Source organism: Melanerpes formicivorus, unplaced genomic scaffold, assembly GCF_026170545.1.
Source record: "Melanerpes formicivorus ecotype bairdi unplaced genomic scaffold, bMelFor1.0.p_v2 SCAF_10, whole genome shotgun sequence".
Classification (NCBI taxonomy): domain Eukaryota; kingdom Metazoa; phylum Chordata; class Aves; order Piciformes; family Picidae; genus Melanerpes; species Melanerpes formicivorus.
In genome coordinates this window covers 12,631,724-12,653,827 of record NW_027142362.1, presented here as the reverse complement: position 1 = coordinate 12,653,827, position 22,104 = coordinate 12,631,724, and the positions used below count along the sequence as shown (strand labels likewise).

The 22,104-nt window shown below is 38.1% G+C and overlaps 1 protein-coding gene and 1 long non-coding RNA gene across 8 annotated transcripts; one reads left to right on the top strand and one right to left on the bottom strand.

Moving 5' to 3' along the window:
• Positions 1 to 1,045: 1,045 nt before the first annotated feature.
• LOC137444063 (uncharacterized) lies at positions 1,046 to 4,463 on the bottom strand. Its single transcript, XR_010988064.1, has 4 exons — positions 4,312 to 4,463; positions 3,374 to 3,530; positions 2,278 to 2,388; positions 1,046 to 1,171 (listed from the first exon to the last, which is right to left on the bottom strand). It is a non-coding gene; the product is annotated as an uncharacterized lncRNA (long non-coding RNA).
• A 3,649-nt stretch (positions 4,464 to 8,112) lies between these two features.
• DTWD1 (DTW domain containing 1) lies at positions 8,113 to 21,367 on the top strand. Of its 7 annotated transcripts, none has more exons than XM_068143756.1 (6): positions 8,113 to 8,179; positions 10,440 to 10,721; positions 11,744 to 11,887; positions 12,933 to 13,200; positions 15,346 to 15,590; positions 20,954 to 21,367. In XM_068143756.1, the coding sequence occupies exons 2-5, from the start codon at positions 10,446 to 10,448 to the stop codon at positions 15,573 to 15,575; spliced, it is 918 nt and encodes a 305-aa protein (XP_067999857.1). In that variant the 5' UTR covers positions 8,113 to 8,179; positions 10,440 to 10,445; the 3' UTR covers positions 15,576 to 15,590; positions 20,954 to 21,367. The 7 variants fall into 7 exon arrangements, with proteins under 7 accessions (XP_067999857.1, XP_067999856.1, XP_067999855.1 ...); XM_068143755.1 differs by having other exon boundaries at positions 20,420 to 21,367; XM_068143754.1 differs by having other exon boundaries at positions 17,094 to 21,367.
• The last annotated feature ends 737 nt before the right edge of the window (positions 21,368 to 22,104 follow it).

Genomic DNA, 22,104 nt, shown 5'->3' with positions numbered 1-22,104 from the left:
CTTGTGTTCAAGGCCTCTCACCAGCCTTGTTGCCCTTCTCTGGACACGCTCAAGTGTCTCAATGTCCTTCTTAAACTGAGGAGCCCAGAACTGGACACAGTACTCAAGGTGCGGCCTAACCAGAGCAGAGTACAGGGGCACTATGACCTCCCTGCTCCTGCTGGCCACACTATTCCTAATGCAGGCCAGAATGCTATTGGCCCTCCTGGCCACACATACAACACAAATTTGTGAGTTCTGTCCCACACATTTTCTCTGGATTATTTTGCAACAAAAATAATGTTTTTCTACCTTGGTGACTGGGGAATGATCTACATGCAGAAAAAAGCAGATGAGCCTATGGAAAGAAAGCAAGGATGGGAAAACTTGTTTCTTTATGGTTGAGGCAGGAAGACGATAGAAAAGGAAAAAAGAGAAGATTGGTAACATAAAATGCTGGATGTAGGTGTTAGAAGAAAAATTAATTTCAAGCAGGGGAAAGAGAAGAAGCTGGCTAGTTTGAAGAAACAACATGTTGGGTAACATTCAGAAAGGGAGCAAGCTAGAAGCAGCATCAGCTTGGAATAAAACATGTGAAGATAATGGCCACGAGAAAGAACAGCAGGCTAGCATGAAAGAATAAGAAGTCAAGATCTGATCCAGGGAAGATAAAGGGGCAGTAGTTACAGGCTAGAATGCAAGACATACTGCAAATAGGAGCAACGTGCTAGAGAAAGGAGCAGAAAAAAGAGGATATGTCATTACTATTAGAGGAACTGACAAATCAAAGCCATCAGATTTTACTAGACAGAGCATCAACTGCTCCTTCAAATACCCTGTAATATTGTTTATACCTTAATCAAATGGAAGTGTCAGTATACTGGGAGTACATGCATAGGGTTGAGCAAAATCTACAATTCATTTTCTAGTGCTATCCCGTTTTGATTTTCTGCTGAACAACCTGAAAAGATTACTAATAATTTATGTTGACAATTAGATTTAATTCTGAAAAGCCTGAAGTTGCATGTATTATGTGTTTTAAAATATTTACAAGACTTACTGGCTGTTGTAGAACTGACAGATGCACTAGCTTGTATGTTAACAGTAGCACCTTTACTCGTATGATTTGCTGTGGCAGGCTCAAGGCTTTCAAGATTCCATTTCTTCCATGCACATTTCCTTGGGTTTGGACCTGAGAAACAAAATGTTACTTTAGAAAAATGTTTTATGCTAATTTTGAAATCACCCAGTGAATGTTCCCCACTGGAATTAAAATCGCTGTATTTTCTGTCTCAGTCATGCAAACTTTCATGCCCATGTTCAATTTTAGGTTTGGGATCCAAGCTTGTTAACTGAAATAGTTACATTCTCATACTTGAAGCCAGCCAAGATGGTTTTTGCTATCTCCCTTCTGCTTATGCTTGGTTTTGCACATGGGTGAATATCCTTACTCTGCGGTTGTTCCAATTCTGGTAATTTAATACATTTGTATATGTTTTGTTGAGGTTGTGAATTATTCTGGCAGCAATACATAATTTACTTTATTCAGTGGTTTTCAATATTTATTCCAGTAGAATTTTGCACAGCTCCTTTACCAAAACTTTCATGCACATACAGAATCTGTACCATAGCAGTGGTCTCCCAGTTTCTTTGAATTTTTTTCTGTCCTGACTAAATTTCAGTTAATTTGATTCATTATCTACTTAGAGTGGTTACGTTTACCCAGCTCTTCCAAGTTAAAGGCCCACTTGGAGTTTGGTGCATATATAACTTTGAAGTATGCAAACCTCCTCTAAATTACATTTTTCAGGGTGATCTTTTTCTATGTACAATTGTCTCTGTCTGTAACTAAAAACAAAATTCTGCCCAGTAAAATAGTGACTGACACAGAAAAAGGTTGTGAGGAAATATTTCTGTATTTCATATCTACTTCAAAAACATATTTCTATTGCATTTGTCAACCAGCTTCAACATACAAGATAATGAAATCCACATTGTCATGAAAACTAAGTAAGTAAGCACTAAAAAGTAGAAATCTGCTCTAAATCTAAATTTTGGAATGGATATTAAATGACATGTACAATCTAAAAGTCATAAACTGTTAGTTAAAACATGCAGATACTTAATGGTAATATAATACTATTTCCAGTAGAAACTTCTAGGACAGGTACAGTCTGAATTCTTTAAGAATATTTAAACAAAGTGACCATTTTTCATAGAGAGACACCGTCAAGACCATCTACAAATAATTATTGGGAAAGAGCTCCTTAGTCTGTTAGAACAAAAAACCCAACTTACTATGTTCAGCAGCTTTTCCACAAATTAGTATAGTTTTGCTTAGGGCTTGAATTTTAAGGCTTTCTTCCTGACTGCACGTAGGTGCTTACTATAGAGTCTTCCAGAGTATTCCTACACAGTAACACAAAGAAAGCAGGGACATGAAATATGCATTCATGAGTTTAATTATAAGCTATCTCTCTGGGTATGATTAGATCCTTGCTGGCTAATTCTGCAATAGCAAAGCACTTTCCAGGCTAAAAGATGTGCTTCTGAACAGACTCTGCAATGAGACTGGACTGGATCGGAGCCTATAATCTTAAAACTATAATACTTTATTTTCAGTATCTTCCTCATACCAACTCTAAAATAGGTCTTCAGCTCCTATCCACTCCAACTCTGAAGCACAGAAGCTTTCAAACACTGAGTGACATCAGAGCTTAATTTAATGGGGGAAAATATTTAATTAAATTCAATGGAAAAACACCAGTCTAGCTTCATCCTCAGTCATCTTACACAGGAAGAGTTCCAAAACTGCATCTAATATGTATCACCATAAATAGTTAGAGACACAAGCAGGTTCTCAGAAATGCCGCATATTTGCAGTAAGACTTTATCATTATTGACCACTGGGTGGTCCAGTCCAGTTAATCTTGCTACAAAAATAAATATTTAGAATGCAGTACACTTCCACTGAGTCAGCTGTGGGCTACTAAACAGCTAAAGCAAGATAGATCTATACAGCACAATTTAACAATTAAAGAAGGTAACATACTTTGCCTGATTATTTTTTTTCCAAAAACATTTTGAAATGCCTGAGCCACTTTCTTTTTCTTTTAGAGAAATAATGCCATGGATAGCCAGCTCAGAGGTTTTTTGTCTCCATTCCAGGCTAATGTTTTAAACTACTTATCCATATTCATATACCAACAATCTGAAATAAGATATCATCATTATTATTAATGTCAGGAATGGCTGACACCCTGCCAGGCTGTCATGCTATTCAACAAGACCTGGAAAGGTTAGGCAGAAGTGAATTTCATGAAGTTCAACATGGGCAAGTGTAGGGTCCTGCACGTATGGAAGAATAACCATCTGCACCAGGTTAGGGGCTGACCTGCTTGAAAGTAGCTCTGTGAAGGACCTGGTAGACAAGTTCACTCCTCAAAAAGTTGCTTAAGGAATGTGTAAGTCAAAGTTCCCTGTTAAGGCTGAACTGGAGCACACCGGTTCCAACAAATCACATACTTTGAACAAGTCTCTTAGGACTAATACTAGGATACAGAATTAAGCATTATTTGTTAATGTTTAAGTGGTCATTATATTTAATGAAAGACAAGACCATTTTTTAAAATCACATTATAGTTTTATCTCTAAATGTTACTATTCACACATTATATGAACCAAAAGCCATATTGTTCTTCTAAATGTATTAACAGATGTTTTATATATATATATCACAGTAGTTAATGATTCAAAATAGCACTTAAGAACATGCATTATTTGAAGCATATGTTAAGTCTATTAGCCAACAATTAAGACAGAGTCTAAGTGCTGCACTGAATCAAAGCCAGAGTACATAACTGCATTCTCCTGCCACGTGAATATTTTCCTTTTCTTCCTAATGAAGAACACAGTGATCACCTGAGGTAATGGAATTCATGCACTTTTGATTTATGTTCTTAATCTAAATATTCCAAACTCATACCTTTTATAAACCCCATCACCATTACACAAAGTAAGCAAAGTAAAATAAGCAGTCAATTTGATCTAAAGGTTTATATTAAGCTTGATGGTATAAACCTGCTAGCTAAATTAGTTCTTGATATGTTGAACTGATGTACTTTAAAGTTATGTGAAAAGGTAGTCTAAGGCCTACACTTGCTGCAGTTGAGGTTAATCACAGGCAGAACTGGGACTTTAGCTTATAAGAATTTTGAACATTATAAATTTGACACTTCACACTCACAAACTGAGGAGAAGCTGTAAAAAAAAAAAAAAGATTTATCTGAGCCAGTGTCTGTCAGTACTCCATTCAAAGGCAGTACAACGTACCTCTAGATCTGCTGGTCCGCATTGTAATGAGAATATTTTTTTTCAGTGTGCTTCTCTAGTTCAGTGATACTGTGTTTATTCTCCTCTTCAAATCTGAGAGTGGACTGGTATTCAACAGAACATATTCACACAGCATTGAAAGAATAATCTTTTTGTAACTTATCCACCAAAGAATAAGGCTCATCAAGAGAGACAGAAACCAGCCACTATTTCTGCAGTCAGTATGTAGTTAAAACAGTTTACTGTGGAAAATTAATCAAATGTAAAGATTAAATTAGGTAAAACTGTGAACTTTATTCAGCATAAAGGGTTGTTATATCAGTATAAATGTATGTATATATTACAAATAAACCAATGTGCAATTTCAGTTCTCAGAGAGGACACCTGTTGACAATCACCTTGGAAGCATAGGGGGAAACTGTTCCTTGCTACAGCAAAGAATTTAAATGAGCAGCTTCAATATTTGAGCAAATTTTTTAAACCAAGAGTAGTCATTGAAGTTAATCATCAAGTTGGTCACTCTCTGAAACAACTCAGTAAAGTATTATTACAGAGAAATAAATGTGGTTTTAAACCCTTTAGTTAGCTGAAAGACAATGGCATGCTCTGTCTTAATAGCAGGACAGCAAGTAAGATCATTTTTGAGTAAAAAGGTAACAGGTGAGTAAAGCCAACTAGAAAATTCAAACATATTACTACTCTGCTTTGATATGAGCCCAAACTGTTTCCATTTTTATGTCAGATTGCTCCTCCTAAAAATGCATCTTTAAAAAAAAATAATGAAATGTTCCTCCTATCACAATATCAAACATTTTTTGTTTCTTAGAAGAAGTTCTGTTTTGAAGCAAAGGAGTAATTTTTCTCGTATCTCTGTAGTTAAAGGCTCTGAGTGAATCAACACTTGCAGACTAACATAGGCAGGTCAAAAGGAATGTTCAGTTTCTTCCACAGAGAATCTAAGTCTGACATATCACTGCTAACCACATTATGTTAAATTCTTTAATAAAATACAAAGACATGTGCAAAGATTTCCCTATCAATACAAGAAAAGAAAGGAAGCTCATGAAAACCAAAAATTAGATATTCCCCCTTTCATGCTCCTCAGAACTTCTCATTTCAGGCTTCAGGACATTGTGTTATGTTAGCAATGCTATGGACAAAGCTTGATTCAGTGTTATCACTCAAGCATACTTCCAACAACAGAAAACTGCTGTACAGAAGACAAAACTTTTCCTTTATGGTTCAGCTTCAAGAAAAAGAAAAGTTAACAACGGAGACTAGATGACCTTTGGAGGTCCCTTGCAACCCAAACCATTCTATGATTCTATAAGGTTTGTCATTTCTGCAAACCTCTTCATTTCCAGTGCCCAAGGCTCTTGGAAATACAATCTATGCTCTGACTGAAGTATCATTATTTATATTTACATGGCTTTGTCAGAACCTGACTCCTGCGTGTTCACCATACATGAGAGCACTTAAAATATGCAGTCAACTTCATCATATCTTGTGACCGTAAGAATTCTTCAAAAGTAAAAGGAGGCTTGTGCATTTTCTGCTGGCATACAGTGGGAGACGTTCTTGAAAAATTAAGATAACATATACTAGCAAATATTTAAACTGTTGATAACTAAAACTGACACTCAAGGCTATCACTACAGCATATATAGAGCATGTTCATGGTAATTTCTTCCAATAAACAGAAGAATACTACACATTCCTAGATGTTGAGAAGCATGCTAAAAATTTGAAAAATATGTAAGAACACTTCATCATAAAGGCAGAAAATAAATTTCCTTCCCAGTATCTCCACACCAAATATTTACCCTATTATCCATTTCTAAAATACATACTGAAGAAAAAGTGAATGCCAAATCACTGGGCAAATCTGCTCTTATCTTAACATTCAGTTCTTGTGTAGAAGTTGGAAGAAATGTAAGAGCTGTGGGTGAGAAGAAGTTTGAATTAAGTCAGTCAGCTGGTACCTTCTGAGTTCTGTATAATAAAAAGCTCAAGCTTTCCGGTGTGAGAAATATTGGTTTGAAACAAAATTACCTTTCTAGTAAATTGTGAAATTATGAACCCCAAAGAAAAATTATATAGCAACCAGTCCTGAAAATGGTTCTGTGAATATCACAGCTTTTGTGCAATTGTATGGAATAAAACTACAAAAAAGAGTAATTCAGAGTCAGCTGTTCAATAATAAAAAGGCCCTGTTTGTTTCAAAAAAGTTCTAGATTAAGCACCCAAATAAATCACACAAAGTAGGAAATGGTACACTTAGTAAAAACATACTATAATCAAGTTTGGAAAGGAAGAATTTTAGTAACTATTATACGAGTTTTCTTTGTGTGCACTAAACATTTTGTTATTTTGACATAATAAATAACTGCACATCAAGCTGCATTGTCATAAGGAAATAAAATATGGATAGTGACATGTAGCCTTTTCCTAATACCACAATGTGTTACATACTGCTAGCATGAAAAAAGGGTCAGGTCAAAACACAAGTAACAACAGAATGCTGGTAGAAATTCTCTGACAGTGAACTTAATACCACTGAAGTCAGTGAGGTTTTTGGGGTGTAACTGAGATCAAAGTTTGGCATAAAATCTGCCTACAATGTCAACATTTCCCCCTAAGGCTATTACAACTAATATATCACAGACTTTATTTCGCCAAGTTGAGAGAAATATTCTCTGTACCAAAATTACTGTTTAGTTTAGCCACTTCAACCAAAAATATGCAGTTACTGAACACTGAATATTGGCTAAATGCTACTGTAGAGTAGCACCCTCACCCGGGCCAAGGAATTCCACAGAAAAGATCAGATGTCCTACTTAAGAGAGAGAGATGCAAAACAAGAAGAAACACAGCAATGCAATTCTTCCAGCCCTTGGTGTCACCTGTAATTATGCAGCAAGTACAGTGCTAAGTGAGAGAGGGAAAGCCAGGTAAAAAAAATCTAGATTTAGATTCCTGGATTCAATCTAGATTTCCTGATGCTTTTAGCACAAACCTTCAACCTCCCATGACAGTGATTTCCAGATACTCCTCACTTGGCGGATTGGGCCTGCCTGGCAGCACCACCTCCCAAGGAGGAGGAAATACCCCATGGAGGAGGAATTAACCCATGGAGTGAAGCCTTGGGGACCTTCCACATGGCTGAGAGACCTGGAAAGGAACCTGGTGGGAAAGGCCAGGCTTCTCCCATCAGGTAAAGGGATGTGGTTTCTGTTCAGGCTTTTATGACACAAAAGATGAAAAAGCCAGCTTGGGGTGGGAGGCCCTCAAATAACGACAAGATTCAAGGTTAAGCACCACACACTGTCTGTGCCTCTCCGAGCCATCCTTCTCCACTGGGGACGCTCCATCTGCAGCGGGGTGTGTGGGGAGGCATGCACCTGCCCAGGGCAAGACCCTCAGGCCCTCTGTGCTGTTGGTTTGTCAGTCAGTTTGTCAGTGTCAGTGTGTCAGTGTCTCCCTCAGTCGTTCTGTCAGTCTGTGTCAGTCAGTCAGTGCCTGTTCATCTCTCAGTGTCAGTCCGTCAGTCAGTGTCAGTCAGGCTGTCGGTCTCTCCGTCACTGTCAGTCAATCTGTCTGTCCCTCCGTCTATGAGGCTGTCGCTTGCTGCTGTCGCGCGCGGCCCGCCAGCGCCCGCAGGCGGCACGTGCTGCCTCAGGCCGGGCGCACGCCTTCCCCAGCGCCCCTAGCAACCGTTCCCCACCGAAAAGCGCTCTCCCGGGCACGCTCTTCCGGCCCGTTTTCCCCGCGGCGGCAGAGCCCGACACTTTCGTTCCGGGGCCGGTGAGGGCCACAGAAGAGCCAGGCCGCCCTCTGGTCCGTGGTGGGGCTGGGGCCGAGGGAGCGGGTGAGGACCGGGGCGGAGTGGGGCTCTTCGCCTACCGCGAGGGCGTCGAGGCTAGGGGAGCGGGGGGGGAAGGAGAGAGGAGGGAGCGTATGCGGAGGCAGCGCATCTCCGGCAGCCCGTCGGCCTGTGATGGGGCGGCGTGGACGTGCGCGGGGCGGTGGGGCAGCTCTTCGCAATGGGGCCGCTAAGACCGGGGCCGCTCCGGACTGGGGCTGACGGCTAGGGTAACCTGCGGCAGGAGGCGACTTTTCTCCCTCGGTTGCTCACTGCTCTGCTGCATTCCCCACAGCTAGTTTTACGCTGTCGTGGGGCGTTCTTGCCACGGAAATTCCCAGACCTGTAAACATTCAAACCGCGTTGTCCCCGGACATCCGCCGCCTCGGGAGCTGTTGTCACCGAGGTCCAACCGTGTTGCTTCCACATCGCTCAGCAGGCAATAATGAAAAGGGATGAGCAAGCACACAAGAGCAACCGATGACCGGGCTTTCTGGCACTTGGCGAACTTTACACAGAACCCCCACGTCCCGACAGTTTTTGAGTTGTCCTAGAATTAGTTGGAGTAAGAAGGGTAACCTCCAGCGGCAGTGATTTATCTGGAAGTTGGAGATCAGATGTAGGTGGAGTTGTTATTTACGATCTTAAAGCTCTATGTCTGACTCGAGATTTGGGTCTCAGAAGTCTGGTAAACCGTTGCTGGTTTTCGAAAAGCATGTTGTATGTATATTGCTGTAACCTGGTGAACAGCTATTATTTGGAGACCACAAAGGTGTGTCTGTGCCGTTAGAACAGCATATCTCTTGTCAGTATCAATGGGGAAAGTGCTTCAGGGTGTCATACTCGAATAGCACACTGCCATAAGATACTATACTGAAAAGAATCAGTTTGCAGGCTGGGAATGCATGTCCAATTATATGGCCTCTCGCCCTCTTTGCTTCTTGAGGAAACTTGATAGTTGTATGGGTTAGTCTGAGATATATTTGCTTCATCTCAGAGGCATTTAAAAGCAAATTGCAGTATAAAGTTTGTATGCGTATTAGATTTTGTGTTTATGTGAATAGACATCCCCGACCTTTCAGAAATTGGGGTTTGTTGGCAGGGGAGCAGAAGGCATCATAGCATACACCAATATTTAATTTTCTCAGAAAATAACAGACTTTCTTCTGGGCTTAGTTTTAATTTTTTGATTGGAAACTTAAATGAGTGCCCCGGTTTTGTTATTTTCCAATTAATTTCACTTGGTTTTATTTAACACTTAATTTTGGATCACATCTCAAGAATTACTGTTTATTTGGTTTTGTTAAGCATGACTTTTATTAGATCCTTTCACAAGTGTGATCTTTGACACGAAAAAGTAAACCTAAAATAGCTGTAAGTAAACACCAAGAATTAATTTTTTAACTGATGCAACAGAGAGTGCAAATGCTGCAGGCTGTGCATGCTCCTGGTTGTAGGCTGCTTTGATGACCAGAGAGGATGCTGAGTTATCTAGTCCTGAGAGTTTCACTACACGTGTAACTTTGTCTATGAATCTATGTGCACAGCAATATTGAGCCTGCCTGGATCAGGCATGGGCATACAGTCCTGTTTCTGATACACTGCTCGGAGTGCACAGTGCTGGTTGAAGAGAGTGAGGCATCTATACTGAAGGAAGCCTGAAAAAAAATCCATCAAGGCGTCCAGATTGGGTCAGCACTTCCTATCACACACATGTATCACCAAAGTAGTGTTTTAGCCCCTGACACTAATCTGGCCAGCCTCAAGGCTCAGTCCTGGAGGATTTCTTTTATCTCATGAAGTTCTGTCCACAGGGATTTCATTCAGGTAGTTGGCTTTGCCCACACACAACACATTTCAGGATAAGCTGCACAATGAAATTTTCATTTACAGATTTCTTTTCTGTAGACATTTCATTCATTGTCAGTAGCCATGACAAAGAGTAATGGGACTGCTCATCCCGGTAACAGTGCCTACCAGTGTTTTCGTAAGCTTTTAGATGATGATGCCACCAATAGACAAAACTTGCATGAGTAGAGTAGGATGACTTAGTAAAATGACTGCATTAAGGCTACAGACCTCAAGTTCCTTCATGCTGTCCTGAAATGTGTTTGGAGTTCTTGTTGCAATAACAACTGAATGAGATTATTGTGTTGTTCTTTCTGTTATTGGAAATACCTTGGATGTGTCTATTTTGCTAAATAGGATATACAGAACAAAACATATTGGATTTTTATGTCACAACTATAATATAATTGCATTTCAGCTAACCATGTCTTTAAATTCATCTACACTCTTAAATGAAGAAAATTCTGGAGGACCAAAAGGAAATACCGAGTGTTTGGGAAGTCTAGGACTGCAGACTCCATCGTCATTTCAAGACAGCCCGCTTCAACAATTACAGTTAGCATCACAGGAAGTACTTGAAAAGGCAAAAAAGAGTGGGAGGTCAAAATGCCCTCGATGCAGTAGTTCAAGGATGTTTTATTGTTATACATGCTTTGTTCCTGTCGAAACTGTCCCTACCAAAGAAATTCCAACTGTGAAGGTTAGTATTACGGGGTTTTTATCGTTTTTCTTGTGCCTTGTAGTTTCCAGGGATGGAGAACAGACTGTCTATGAACATTTTGCTGACTCATTCTTTATGAATGTACGTGATTAGCATGGCTGTAAGTATAATTAAACTGCAGTTAATTAAGTTATTGTTCTTTGAGGAATTACATGTACCAACTCTGACAGTGTTTTGGTCCTCACAGCAATATTTAAGTATTTAGTAGATGGGAAGATAAGCTGAAGTCAGTCAGCTTCTCATTCAAATGACTATGTTTTCACTTAGGTCTTAGAAGTTTCTTCACAGAAATGTCGTTCTTCAGTTTCTAAGAACTCTAGCCACAACAGATTATATTGTGAAGAAAGAACGTGATTTATCCGTAACCACAGGTGAATTTTACATAAAAAGTGAGCTAAAAGGCATTCCTAAACATCATAGCCATGTAATTTACATAACCAGAGTAAAAAGCATAATGCCTTATAGATGAAACACTTGGAAAAAACATCAGAGAAGACTGAAGCATTTTGTAAGAAGACCTAGAAACTCAAATTCATTTTTGAAGACACTGTAGTTTGAAAGCATTGCGAAAATGCTTTACCGGTACTGTGGAAATTTGACATGCTGAATTCGGGTGCATTTTCATTGAAATGGCAATTTTTGCAGTAGGGTGAATTATTCAGATTTAGGACCATTTTATTGCTCAAATTAAGACCACCTCTTACTTAACTTTACTGATACTGTTTCTCAATGTTTCACCACACTACTATTGCAGCATTGCAAGTTGCATTCATTTTGTACTTAGTTATTTACACGAACTGAGAGCATGTAACAGGTGCTTCTTGTCACTTGCCTCTGGTTTAGTTCTAAACCCATTAAAACAAAAACAGTGTCAAAAAATTTTAAATATATCTTAATTATGTGCCCATAGGGATTTCTCCTGAATTTGCCATAAATGTTTGTACAAGTTTTTGTACCTGAATGTATGACCATCAATATTGCTTTTTTTGTTCTTTCTGTAGTTGCCTTTGAAGATTGACATTATTAAACACCCAAATGAAACAGATGGCAAAAGCACTGCTGTGCATGCTAAGCTACTGGCACCTGATGATGTTACAATATATAAATACCCTTGCATTCCAGAATATAAAGAAAAAAGACATGAAGTAAGAAATTCTGTATAGATGGCTGGGGAGATGCAGAGGTATCTTTTGTACTTGCCCCTGTAGTAGTACTGCACTCTACTGGGAGAGGGCGGGGGGCAGGCACCATTCCATTAATCCATTTCACTTTGTCTTGTGCTCTGTCAAAGCGTGGGCCTACAAATGCACAGTGGTTATGGACTGGCTTCCAGAGCTTAGAAAAACTGTAGCAGTATTTAAATTACTTTAAAGTTTTAGCATTCACTATCAAAAAGTGAAAACCTACTAAAATGGCACAGTCAGCACACAGCCTGAGAAAAGGCAAGCTACGAGTTTGTATTTATGTGCACATTGAAATGGTGTGATTAATCTGAAATCTAGTATTTACACATTTCATGTCATAATTAACACTTTCATTATTTGGCTACATGAAGAAGATAATAATATTTTCATCAAGTAATGCTCCATGAAGGAAAGCACAGGTGGCAGAAGCAGGGAGCTGAAAAAAAATCAGAAGGAGCAATGGGGAAACAGGCAAAAATGGGAAGAGATTGCAGCAACTTTGTGTTGTCCAGGCTTTCCACATCACAGGTTCTGAATGCTGCAATAAGATACTGAAAGATTACTAAATAAAGCCATCACTGGCCTTTTTCATGCCAGGTAGTTGTAGAACCTACATTGGGTGTGAGGGCAGACAAGATTATTTATTCTGATCTAAAATTTATGAATGAAACTGAGAACTATTCTTTATGGCCTCCCTGCCCCATATACTGCAATGTCAAGTAGCATTTGAACTTCCTCAGGGCTCAGCTGTTATCTTGCTTAGTGTTGGTACTAGAAGCATGGAGGTGACATTGAGTTAAAGATCTCCAGTAAGTATCTTTATTCATTATTTTAATGTAGTCTTATATCCTTTTAGATAGTAGAATGTTTTTAAGAGCTACTTTTTCATTTTGTCCTGACAAATGTTTGTGGGCAGGGATAGAAAATGTCTGTTCTTTACTGAAATAGTTTCTGGTGGTTTATTAGATTATACTGACACTAAAATTTGTTTATTTTCTTCATTCAGATAGCACTTGTATTTCCTGGCCCCAATTCAGTTTCAGTAAAAGATATTGCTTTCCATCTCCAAAAGTACGTTAAGAAAAATGTTTCTGATAATGACGATGACTGTTCCAGAGAGCCGTTTCTTAAGCAAGCAAAAATAGAACCTGAAGAGGAGAAAAATGAATGCATCTCAAGCAACAAGAGTGAAGGCACTCTACTGAAGAAAATAATATTTATTGACAGTACCTGGAATCAAACAAATAAAATAATAACTGATGAACGACTCCAAGGTAAAAAAAAAAGAATATACTGAGATGTTTTTGCTCTAGAAATGATTAAGGGAAAGATAAGTCTATATAATAGTTGAGCATCATACAATGTATACCTAACCCTGTATCTGAGTATACATGAAAGATTGAACAACCTGTTTCAGGGCTTTGGAAGACTTCCTGTGAAAAGACTCTGTTACTTTTAATGTCATATAATTTGCATGCTCCAAAATAACCCCAGTCATTAATTTTTTTAACTGATAGACTGCATAACCATCCACGGAAATCATCGGTTCCTCTGGCTGCCTGTCAACTTTCCTTAAATTCATCCTTTAAAAATAAGTTCCATATACTTTACAGTAACTTGCAACATGCACTTACCCTAATCTTTACAGCAATACTCCAGTTTATTTGATAGAGCATGTTTTGTGTTAAGCAAAGTATTTTAGTAACGGGATTTTAATTAGCCAATACATTATACACACAGGGGATTCTTTAATAAGTGACCAGACAGCAAGGCAACATTCATCTCGCATGTAAGTAGTCTGTGAAATTTCACGTAGGGTCCAGTGCACAGCACACCCTAGTAAGCAGTTTTTCTTACATATAAAATACTTAAATCACATATAAAGTTGATAGCCCGCTTCCACGCTAAGTGCATCTTTTCCACTGACGAAAGCATTTTAAAAGTCCAATTTATCAGAAAGATAAATTAAGCTATTGCTAAATTGTGGTCTTGGCTTCAAGGAACTTTTGGATGTAGTCAAAACACAAATACGTGGGAGTTTACATTGGAGGAATTGCCTCCTAAATTTAGTTTAGTGCTGTTAAGGTGGAAACATTGCTGAATTTGACGAAAGTTTTCGGTTTGGTAAGGTCTGAGAATTCAGGTCTTGAAACTTCTTGTGGGAAACAAGCTTGATGCAGTTTCTCATTACTATTTTGATATACATGTATATGATTATTAGAGGTAATAATTAGACTGCATTATTTTGAATTTTTGGTTCTGAAATGTCAACAGTAAAATTAAAAATCAGTGATGAAATCTCCTGTTCAGGTTTTCTTCAAAACCCTGTAGGACAGATTTCTTTTACTATGCAAGATACGTTACCAACTGCAAAGCAAACAACTAAATCCATCTTGTAATGACACTACAAAAAATTAAACACAGTTAGAAGGTGAAAAGTACAGAATTACAAGTGCTGGGCTACAGGCCAGTCTGTACTCCTGAATTTGGACCTTACAGAAATTTCTCTGTCCAAACTTCTCTGCCCTTAACCTCCAAGCAGTTCTTACACCATGTTGTTATTTATACTACTGCTTGTACAAAACTGTCCCATGACACACATATAGTATCCAATTTTAACATTTGGAAAAAGAATTTTACAACCTGGTCCTGAAATTCTTAACAGATGTATGTGCTGTTCTTTATAATCCAGCTATCCATCCTGTTTACACAGTAATCACACGTTAAGGTGGTTTTAATCTTGAGTAGTTTGTGTATCTTAAGGAGCATAAAACCCAAGATACATGTTTAAAATCAATCTGAATAATAAAACAGTTTAGGATATTTTCCTGTGCCATAGAGACCAAATTTCCTTCTTTCATCTCATGTGGGAATACTTCTACTTTCTAATAAAATTAATGACCAGATTCTGCCGTACTCCTGAGTAATCCCAGTGAGACTTCTGTTACTTAATAAGCAGAAGTATTTTAGTAATGGGACTTTAATTAGCCAATACATTATACTAACAAAAAGTGCCTGGCTCTTAGCAAATATTCCTCAGTTCAGCAAAACTAACACTTTAGCTTTGCAAAAGATTAAGTTTGTTAATAATTTTCTGGACATTGCTGAGTCTTCCTAGGTATGGGTTTCACTCTTCCCACTTGAAGAGATCCTGCAGTTTACTGAGGGCTGTTGAATTAAAGGACAACCTGTAAGTTTTAATTGCAAATAAAAGAATGGTAACCTAGAACTTACAGTATTTTTTTCATCAAATCTCAAAGTGATCCACAAAGGAGAAGAAAATTACTGCCTCCATTTTTATGCATGCAGGCATCTAGCAGGCTAGCAACCAAGTCTGAAAAAAACCCTAAATACTTGTTTGGCATCTCATCCATCTGACAATCTATACTGTCTGATCTGTCATCTTTTTTTCTTAACAGGCTTGCTGCAAATTGAGTTGAAGACAAGGAAAACTTGCTTTTGGCGTCATCAGAAGGGAAAGCCAGATACATACCTTTCCACAATAGAAGCAATTTATTATTTCCTTGTGGACTATCATCAGGAGATTTTGAAAGAGAACTACAAAGGACAATATGATAATCTGCTTTTTTTCTTTTCATTTATGTACACATTGATTAAAAATGCCAAGGGCTGTGCAGGGAAAGAGTAAGCTGTCTGTCTGTAGGTAAGTAAAACTACCTTTCATTTTGTTTCTTTGTAGTGATAAACTTCACAAACACACTAACTGAAATCTGCAAATAGATGGTACTCTTAATAATGGCTAGCGTGTTTGTCCAGAAGTAAGCTGCAAACCTCGTGTCCTGTACAGCTGAAGTTGAGGAACCACTCAAGATGAGCAGTCTGATTAGAATTACTGATTTGAAAACACTTCTGTGCTAAATACTGGTGTGTTTGCACCTGCAGAGCTTACAATGCCCATCACAATGAGAGCATTTCCTGCGGAGGATAGAAAGGAGGACATGGCCCCTCTTGGCATAAGGAGTGATCTTTCTAAGTGTAAAAAGGAATTAACATATTAGCTTTTTATTATTATTAACTGTTTCAGGTGTTTTCTTTGTGTTTTACCCAACAATGATTTCACACACATAATATCTGGAGCTTACTGAAATTATTAAGATGGTGTTTAAGGGGGGAGGGGGGCAATACAAAATGAAAGGCTACATTAAGTGAATAAAATACAAATTATGTACATTCAAGATAAATTTTAGGCTTCAAACATTCAGTGTATTATTATGATACCATAACAAATGTCAATATGCCCTATCATAAAGCAGGAACATTTTGTAGATGCCACATACTTGCATTCCAAGCAGCAGGAAGGGCTCATTGCACTGTAGCAGTTGTCTGAAAATGTAGGTCTTTTTGCAGGACCGAAGAGAAAGTTCTGACCACAAGAGTTCTGATGAGACTTCCTTAAATTATGCAGACTATGCATCTGCTGTGGTTTTTCTTTGGCCAGTAATAGTGCAAAATTGAAGAGCTGACAGTTTGTCCATGCTGATGAAGTTTTTGCTGATATGTGTAGCACTGCTGTCAGAATGTAATTATACAAGTGTGACTTTGCCAAGCTATACTAGAATAGCTAATGCTGACAGAGGTAATAGACCTAAGCTGTATCTTTACAAGCAGAATTGTATGAATATATTTTTACTGTACTAGGTGTTCTGCCAGAAACATTCACGTCTGTAAAACTTACAGTCTTAAAGTGGGGAAAAAACCCACATTTCCTTAAGAGGGACAAGAAGGCTAATTATTTCTGAATATTCTCAGAAGTGTGTTGCCTAAGAAAAAAACAAATCTTCTTGTAGTGACAAGTTGGAAAATTACGGAATTTCATAAACAAAAATTGTAAAATTTTTATTGCATGTTTTCCTGCAAAAATGACCTGTAGCATACCTTCCAGAAGGGCGCTCTCACCTTGAAAAACACTTCCAGAAAATCTTTCTCTAACAGCAGTCCGTGCAGGCTCAAAACAACTGAGCTGTACTTTGCTTTTGAACCTTTCAAAATGCTGAAATCAAAATTAATATTCCTTAAAACATGAGATACAAATACACTCTTCTCTGCAAGTCTTACTCATCCTCAGGTTTGTTTTGTTATCTGCACAACTAATTGCACATAAAAAACGTATTTCAGTGTACAACCAAAACACATCTCCTTTTTTAAGTTAAGCGACATGAGTGCACGTGAAGTGTGCACAAACTGTAGCAGCACCACAAGAAACACGGGATGGAAGATAGGGTGAGAAAGATCCTATGTATCTATTGAGGTCATGTGCCAGGCATGAGAAAAATTGGCAGTCATGTCTCAATGCCATTGAAACAACTCATTCTTATTCATTTGGTTCTTAATGCTATTGAGAGGTTATTATGGCATTTTACAATGATTAATGCTATTTCCTTCGGCACGAATTGTGATAGTCTTCTGACATTTCCATGGGTTCTTGTATTTCTTAAACAAAGATTGTTGTAATATTTTCTTTCAAAAAAAACACTTGAGGAGGAAACTTTCACCCACTTTAAATAAACAAAAATAAAATGAACCCACTGACCTAATGTTTTACAAGAACCAGAGAGAAAAATCATGGAGGGGGGGAGGGGGAGTTACTTCCAAGACATTTCCCTGAAAACATGTTTTTTTTATTTAAGAAGCAGAGGTCAGATAAAAAGCTTATATAAGCTGTTCTTTGTTACTTTTGGAAAAGAGTTTCATGAGGTTAAAAATGGTTTCCAATTTTAAGTTTTGTGTACCTCACTTTATTTGAACAATGGGAATTAAGAGGCTCTTCCAAAAGTAAATTAATTTTAATTCTCAGGTGAAATCACTGTACAGCAAATACTCCAAATCTGGAACGCTGTGTCTAGGAATCGGGTTCAAATTCTTTTCCTTCCAGTGCAGCCTCAGTTTAATGCAAGAGTCGTTCTTACACCAAGTGACAGAGGCACATCTAATATTTGTCATTAATTATGGTCTGTTGATATTCCTGTTAGAACCTTTTACGAGGGCAGAAAGGTGGTTATTGTCACTTCTGCTGCAAATCTGTTCTGTCTGAGCAGCAGATGTAGTTCCACCTTCTTCAATCTCCTGCTCTCCCCCCTGTAAAAGTATTTAAATCCTCTACTTCATTTCAGTACTGGTACAAGAAGCCAAACCAACCAAGTCATCCACCTCACACTGTCTCAATAACGCTGATATGTTTTTCCAGCTTTGAGACTAAAGAATAATTTTGTTCCACCAAATGAAAGCGATCAAGTGGTTAATCCTTTCAAGTGCAATTAGCAGTACTGACCTCCCTGTTCTTTAAAATGGGGGTCATGGGGAGGTAAAGGCCAGTTCTGGGCCTTCTCTTTCATATCAGAATACCCCTTCACTATCTCTTCTGTTTCCAAAAACATCAGAGAGCGAGGGGGAAAACAGGCTTCTGTTTCCATTAGCAGTAAGTTAAACAGCCATAAGTTAAAGGGGGAGGAAAAGGAAGAGCATCTCTATCTATCTCCTTTCACAACAGAAGACATCTGGCCTTCTGCGGGGAGGCCCCAGATAACAACCTGTCATTACAAACCTCCGCGATGTGTTCAGAGAACCATTTTACCTGCAGTCTGGCTCATTCATTTCCTGCCACTGAAGCCATCTGCTTTTGCTTATTGTGGGTATTTTTGTTCTTTGTTTGGCCAGGAGCGTGAAGTGGCTTCACTTTAACATGCCTGTTTGCTTGGTCAGAGGGAGTATTTAATCCTTTTCTCAAAACGAATAAGAGAGGGAGCTGCAAAAAACAATTCCTTTCCTGGAAGGTAGAACAAATGTCATCCAAGTCTAGGTTGAATAAAGGGTCAGGTCAGTGCATGGCATAAAGATACATTGAGAGGTGGCAACTTGGATTATACAGAGGAACCTTCCAAAGCATTTGTAATCTCACCTGATTTAAATCCTTTGCTACTGCTGCTTGCAAATTTCTTTTTAGTTCATCTGGTTTTCCACATAGGCTTCTTCTGGCCCAAATCAGAGTAATGCAGCAATCTGTTCTTGCTTTCTTCTTGCACCTAGTTTCTGTATTTTGCCTGAATGCTTTAAAATCAGTCTGTCTCCATAAACAATGGGCACAGCATGCTGATATGAAATGTAATGTGTAGAGAAAATTGATTGCAACCTGTACCTCAAAGTGTTCCAAAAAGCTGAATTCAAACATTTTTTGAAACAAAATGGTGATTGCAGCAATGTTCAAACAGGAAAGCATTCCCACTAAGATGAATAGGCACCAAAAGGCAGCAAGATGCTGATCTGTTGATACCAGAATATGAGGTCACCCATTAAAGTATTGAACAACTCAGCGTAATTGCTGAACTGTTATCCCTTGTCTTAAGAGATATTATTTTAGTAAAATTCCAATGCTGTCATTAGTAGGAATGTAGATTTTGACTGGTGATAGCAATACCAAAATGAAAAGTAAGCATTTAGCAGAAAAATGTACAACATTCTTCCTGTTCACTTGTTGGGAAAGATAACACATTGCTGCCATTTTAGGGATTCTGAAGAAAATCAGATGTTCTGGAGCTTTTAAAGTAGTGTTATCACATTAAACTTTAAAAACACTCAGAGTAGTATGATTTCTTTAGCACTACCTGCCAGAATAAAAAATAATCAATTAGTTATTGAGTCCCACAGCAAGAGGTAGGAGCAGCTTCTCTAATTCAGACCAGACTTTGTATTTTTACCTCACTGGAAATGGAAAGTTTTGTGTAACCTTAGCAATACCACTGCTGTTATCACATTCAAACCAAACTATGATTTTACTGTGGATTTTCAGACCACAAGTGTTGCAATAGGATGTCTAAAACATACCACAGAAGAGAATGCTCTGTACCCAAGATTGCGTCCTGCTCAACCTATGATCTTGTGTGCTTCACTTTGCTTACCTGTAAAGTTAATTTCTGCCTCTGAATGTCTCTACATGTGAAGCTGAACCCAGAAGCCATCTGAACTTGTGAAAACAAAAGGCTATTATTACTTTGAAGGTTCTGATGGTAACATTTCTCAACAGCAGGGGCAGAACAGCTATACAGAAGTAGGTGTATACCTGTAAATACCAGTATATCCATACCTCCCTCCTAGCGATAAATGCATTAGGACACGAGCCAAAGATTTTCTCCTGTGTTGTTTCTGTCTTAGGGAACATCAAATCAAAGTGTGTTATCAGACTTTACAAGACTAAAGAATAAACTAGTATAAGTACAGGGCAAATAGATACTTTAATTGGATACAGACATATAGCTGAGCCTGTTGATGTACACCGATGAGTAGTTTGGCTAAGGCAAGCACATCCATCCAGGCTTAACAGGGCATGCCAAAAGAGGCCAAAGGGGTAAACAGGTTAATCCAAAAGAACTAAAGGGATAAAACTGCAAAGAAATGTTTAGAGTATTGAACTATACAGAAATTCTGACTTGCTTGCATAGAGGAGACTCCATGGATCATGCTCTGCCATTTGTTTAACAGACAAGAGGAGAAAGAAACAAGAGGACTGCCACACTGGTACTAAGGGAATTGTGTTCTCTTCAAGTCATTCCCGTGGGAACACTGGCAGTGAACATGCACATGTATCACTCTTGATGGAAAATTCAGATATAATGCAATGTGGTGTTTTATTTACTGTCTTTTGATTGCTATGGAAGAATCAATCACACCAGAGTTAATTTTCTCTGATGTTTTGAGGTTTTATTAATAGTACGCAATTAGTTTATAAATTCCTCAGTTTATGCTAGTATTTATTTCAATGTAATTTTGTTACAAACAGCATATAAACCTATTCATGTCAATTTTCTAATGCACCTTCTGTCCTAACAAACTGACATGAGACCTGGAATGATGCATGATTTGAATAAAAACAATAGTCTTATCAGGTAACTACCATGAACTCTTCAGTTTTTGAGGCATTTTATATCTCAGGTTCATCTTCAGCAGACCTGTTATCATCAATGATTGGATATAATCTCTACTCTTACTAATGTCTTTATCTGTTAATGTCTACAGGTCCTGGTTCTAAACATACTTTAGGACTCTGAAGGCTTTCATAATGAATAAGGCTGGTTTCCATATGGGAAACCTTTGTTCTTCTCAATTAAAGTTGGATTCTAAAAAGTATTGCTAAGATGCACTCTGAAGTGTTTTGTATAATCAGTGAATTGTCTTTTTAAATCATACTCAAATGCCTCCCTCAAAGCCTAGAAAACAGTTCTAGACCCATTTCTGAAACTACTTGCTTTAAAGACAGATGCTAATGAGTTGAACAGAATCAGACTCTGTAAGTCTAAAGAAGGTATCCATAATGTTTGCTCTAGAGAAGAACAATAGTTTGGGTTCCAATAAAAAAATACTTGCTTAGGCAGAAACTACAGACTTAATTTCAAATGTTGCTGTTAAGGCTAAATAAAAATTCTGTATTTCAAGAACATCATAAATGCTTTCTTCTTCTTTTTTTTTTTTTTCCTTCCAAAAGTTACTTTTGGGGATTCAATTTCATGACTGCATTGTCTGCCAAATACAGCATGAATTCCAGCTGACCTGAAGCTGCATTTTCTAGTGGTTAGTCTATGCAACTGAAACATTCCATCTAGCTTTCTCTGTTCATAGGCTTCCTTTGGGCCAAATCAATGCCAGAGAGTTGGGGTTTTTTTTCATATTTATAGCAGACAAGCAACTTGATACAGCTTCAGTTTTCAGAAACATCATGCAAAGCACCTCAGTCTACTTGAAGCAGTTGGATCACACTAATTCCTCTTTTAACCTCACACATGTCTAAGTGTGTTTGGAATGTTAACTTTGATCTGCATACCTATGTCAGTTAAGAGTACGAAAACGTAAGCATTATTTTCTGTCATGACTGTGTTGGCAAAAAAATATAACAGAAACTTTTACATCACTAAACCTTCGTCTGTTCCTCAAATAGGGCTTCATTTAGCTGAGGATTAAAATCAATGCCTGAAGCAGCTGCCAGGGAATTTGCCAACAAAAGTGTGCTTCCAAACTCTTAAATGCAGAATAATCTAACGTGGGCATAGCTCATTAGCTTGTTTTAAAAGGAGAATCCATTGAAAAACAAAAAAGGGTAAGAAACAGGTCCTGAATCTTTTGAAGTCCATGAAACAAGAACGATAGGTTCAAGTAAGCAAGATAATGTGCCA

Coding starts and splice junctions, on each gene's coding strand:
- DTWD1 (XM_068143756.1), top strand. CDS start 10,446: ATGTCTTTAAATTCATCTACACTCTTAAATGAAGAAAATTCTGGAGGA. Junction 10,722..11,743: donor AAGAAATTCCAACTGTGAAG/GTTAGTATTACG, acceptor TTCTTTCTGTAG/TTGCCTTTGAAGATTGACAT. Junction 11,888..12,932: donor ATAAAGAAAAAAGACATGAA/GTAAGAAATTCT, acceptor TTCTTCATTCAG/ATAGCACTTGTATTTCCTGG.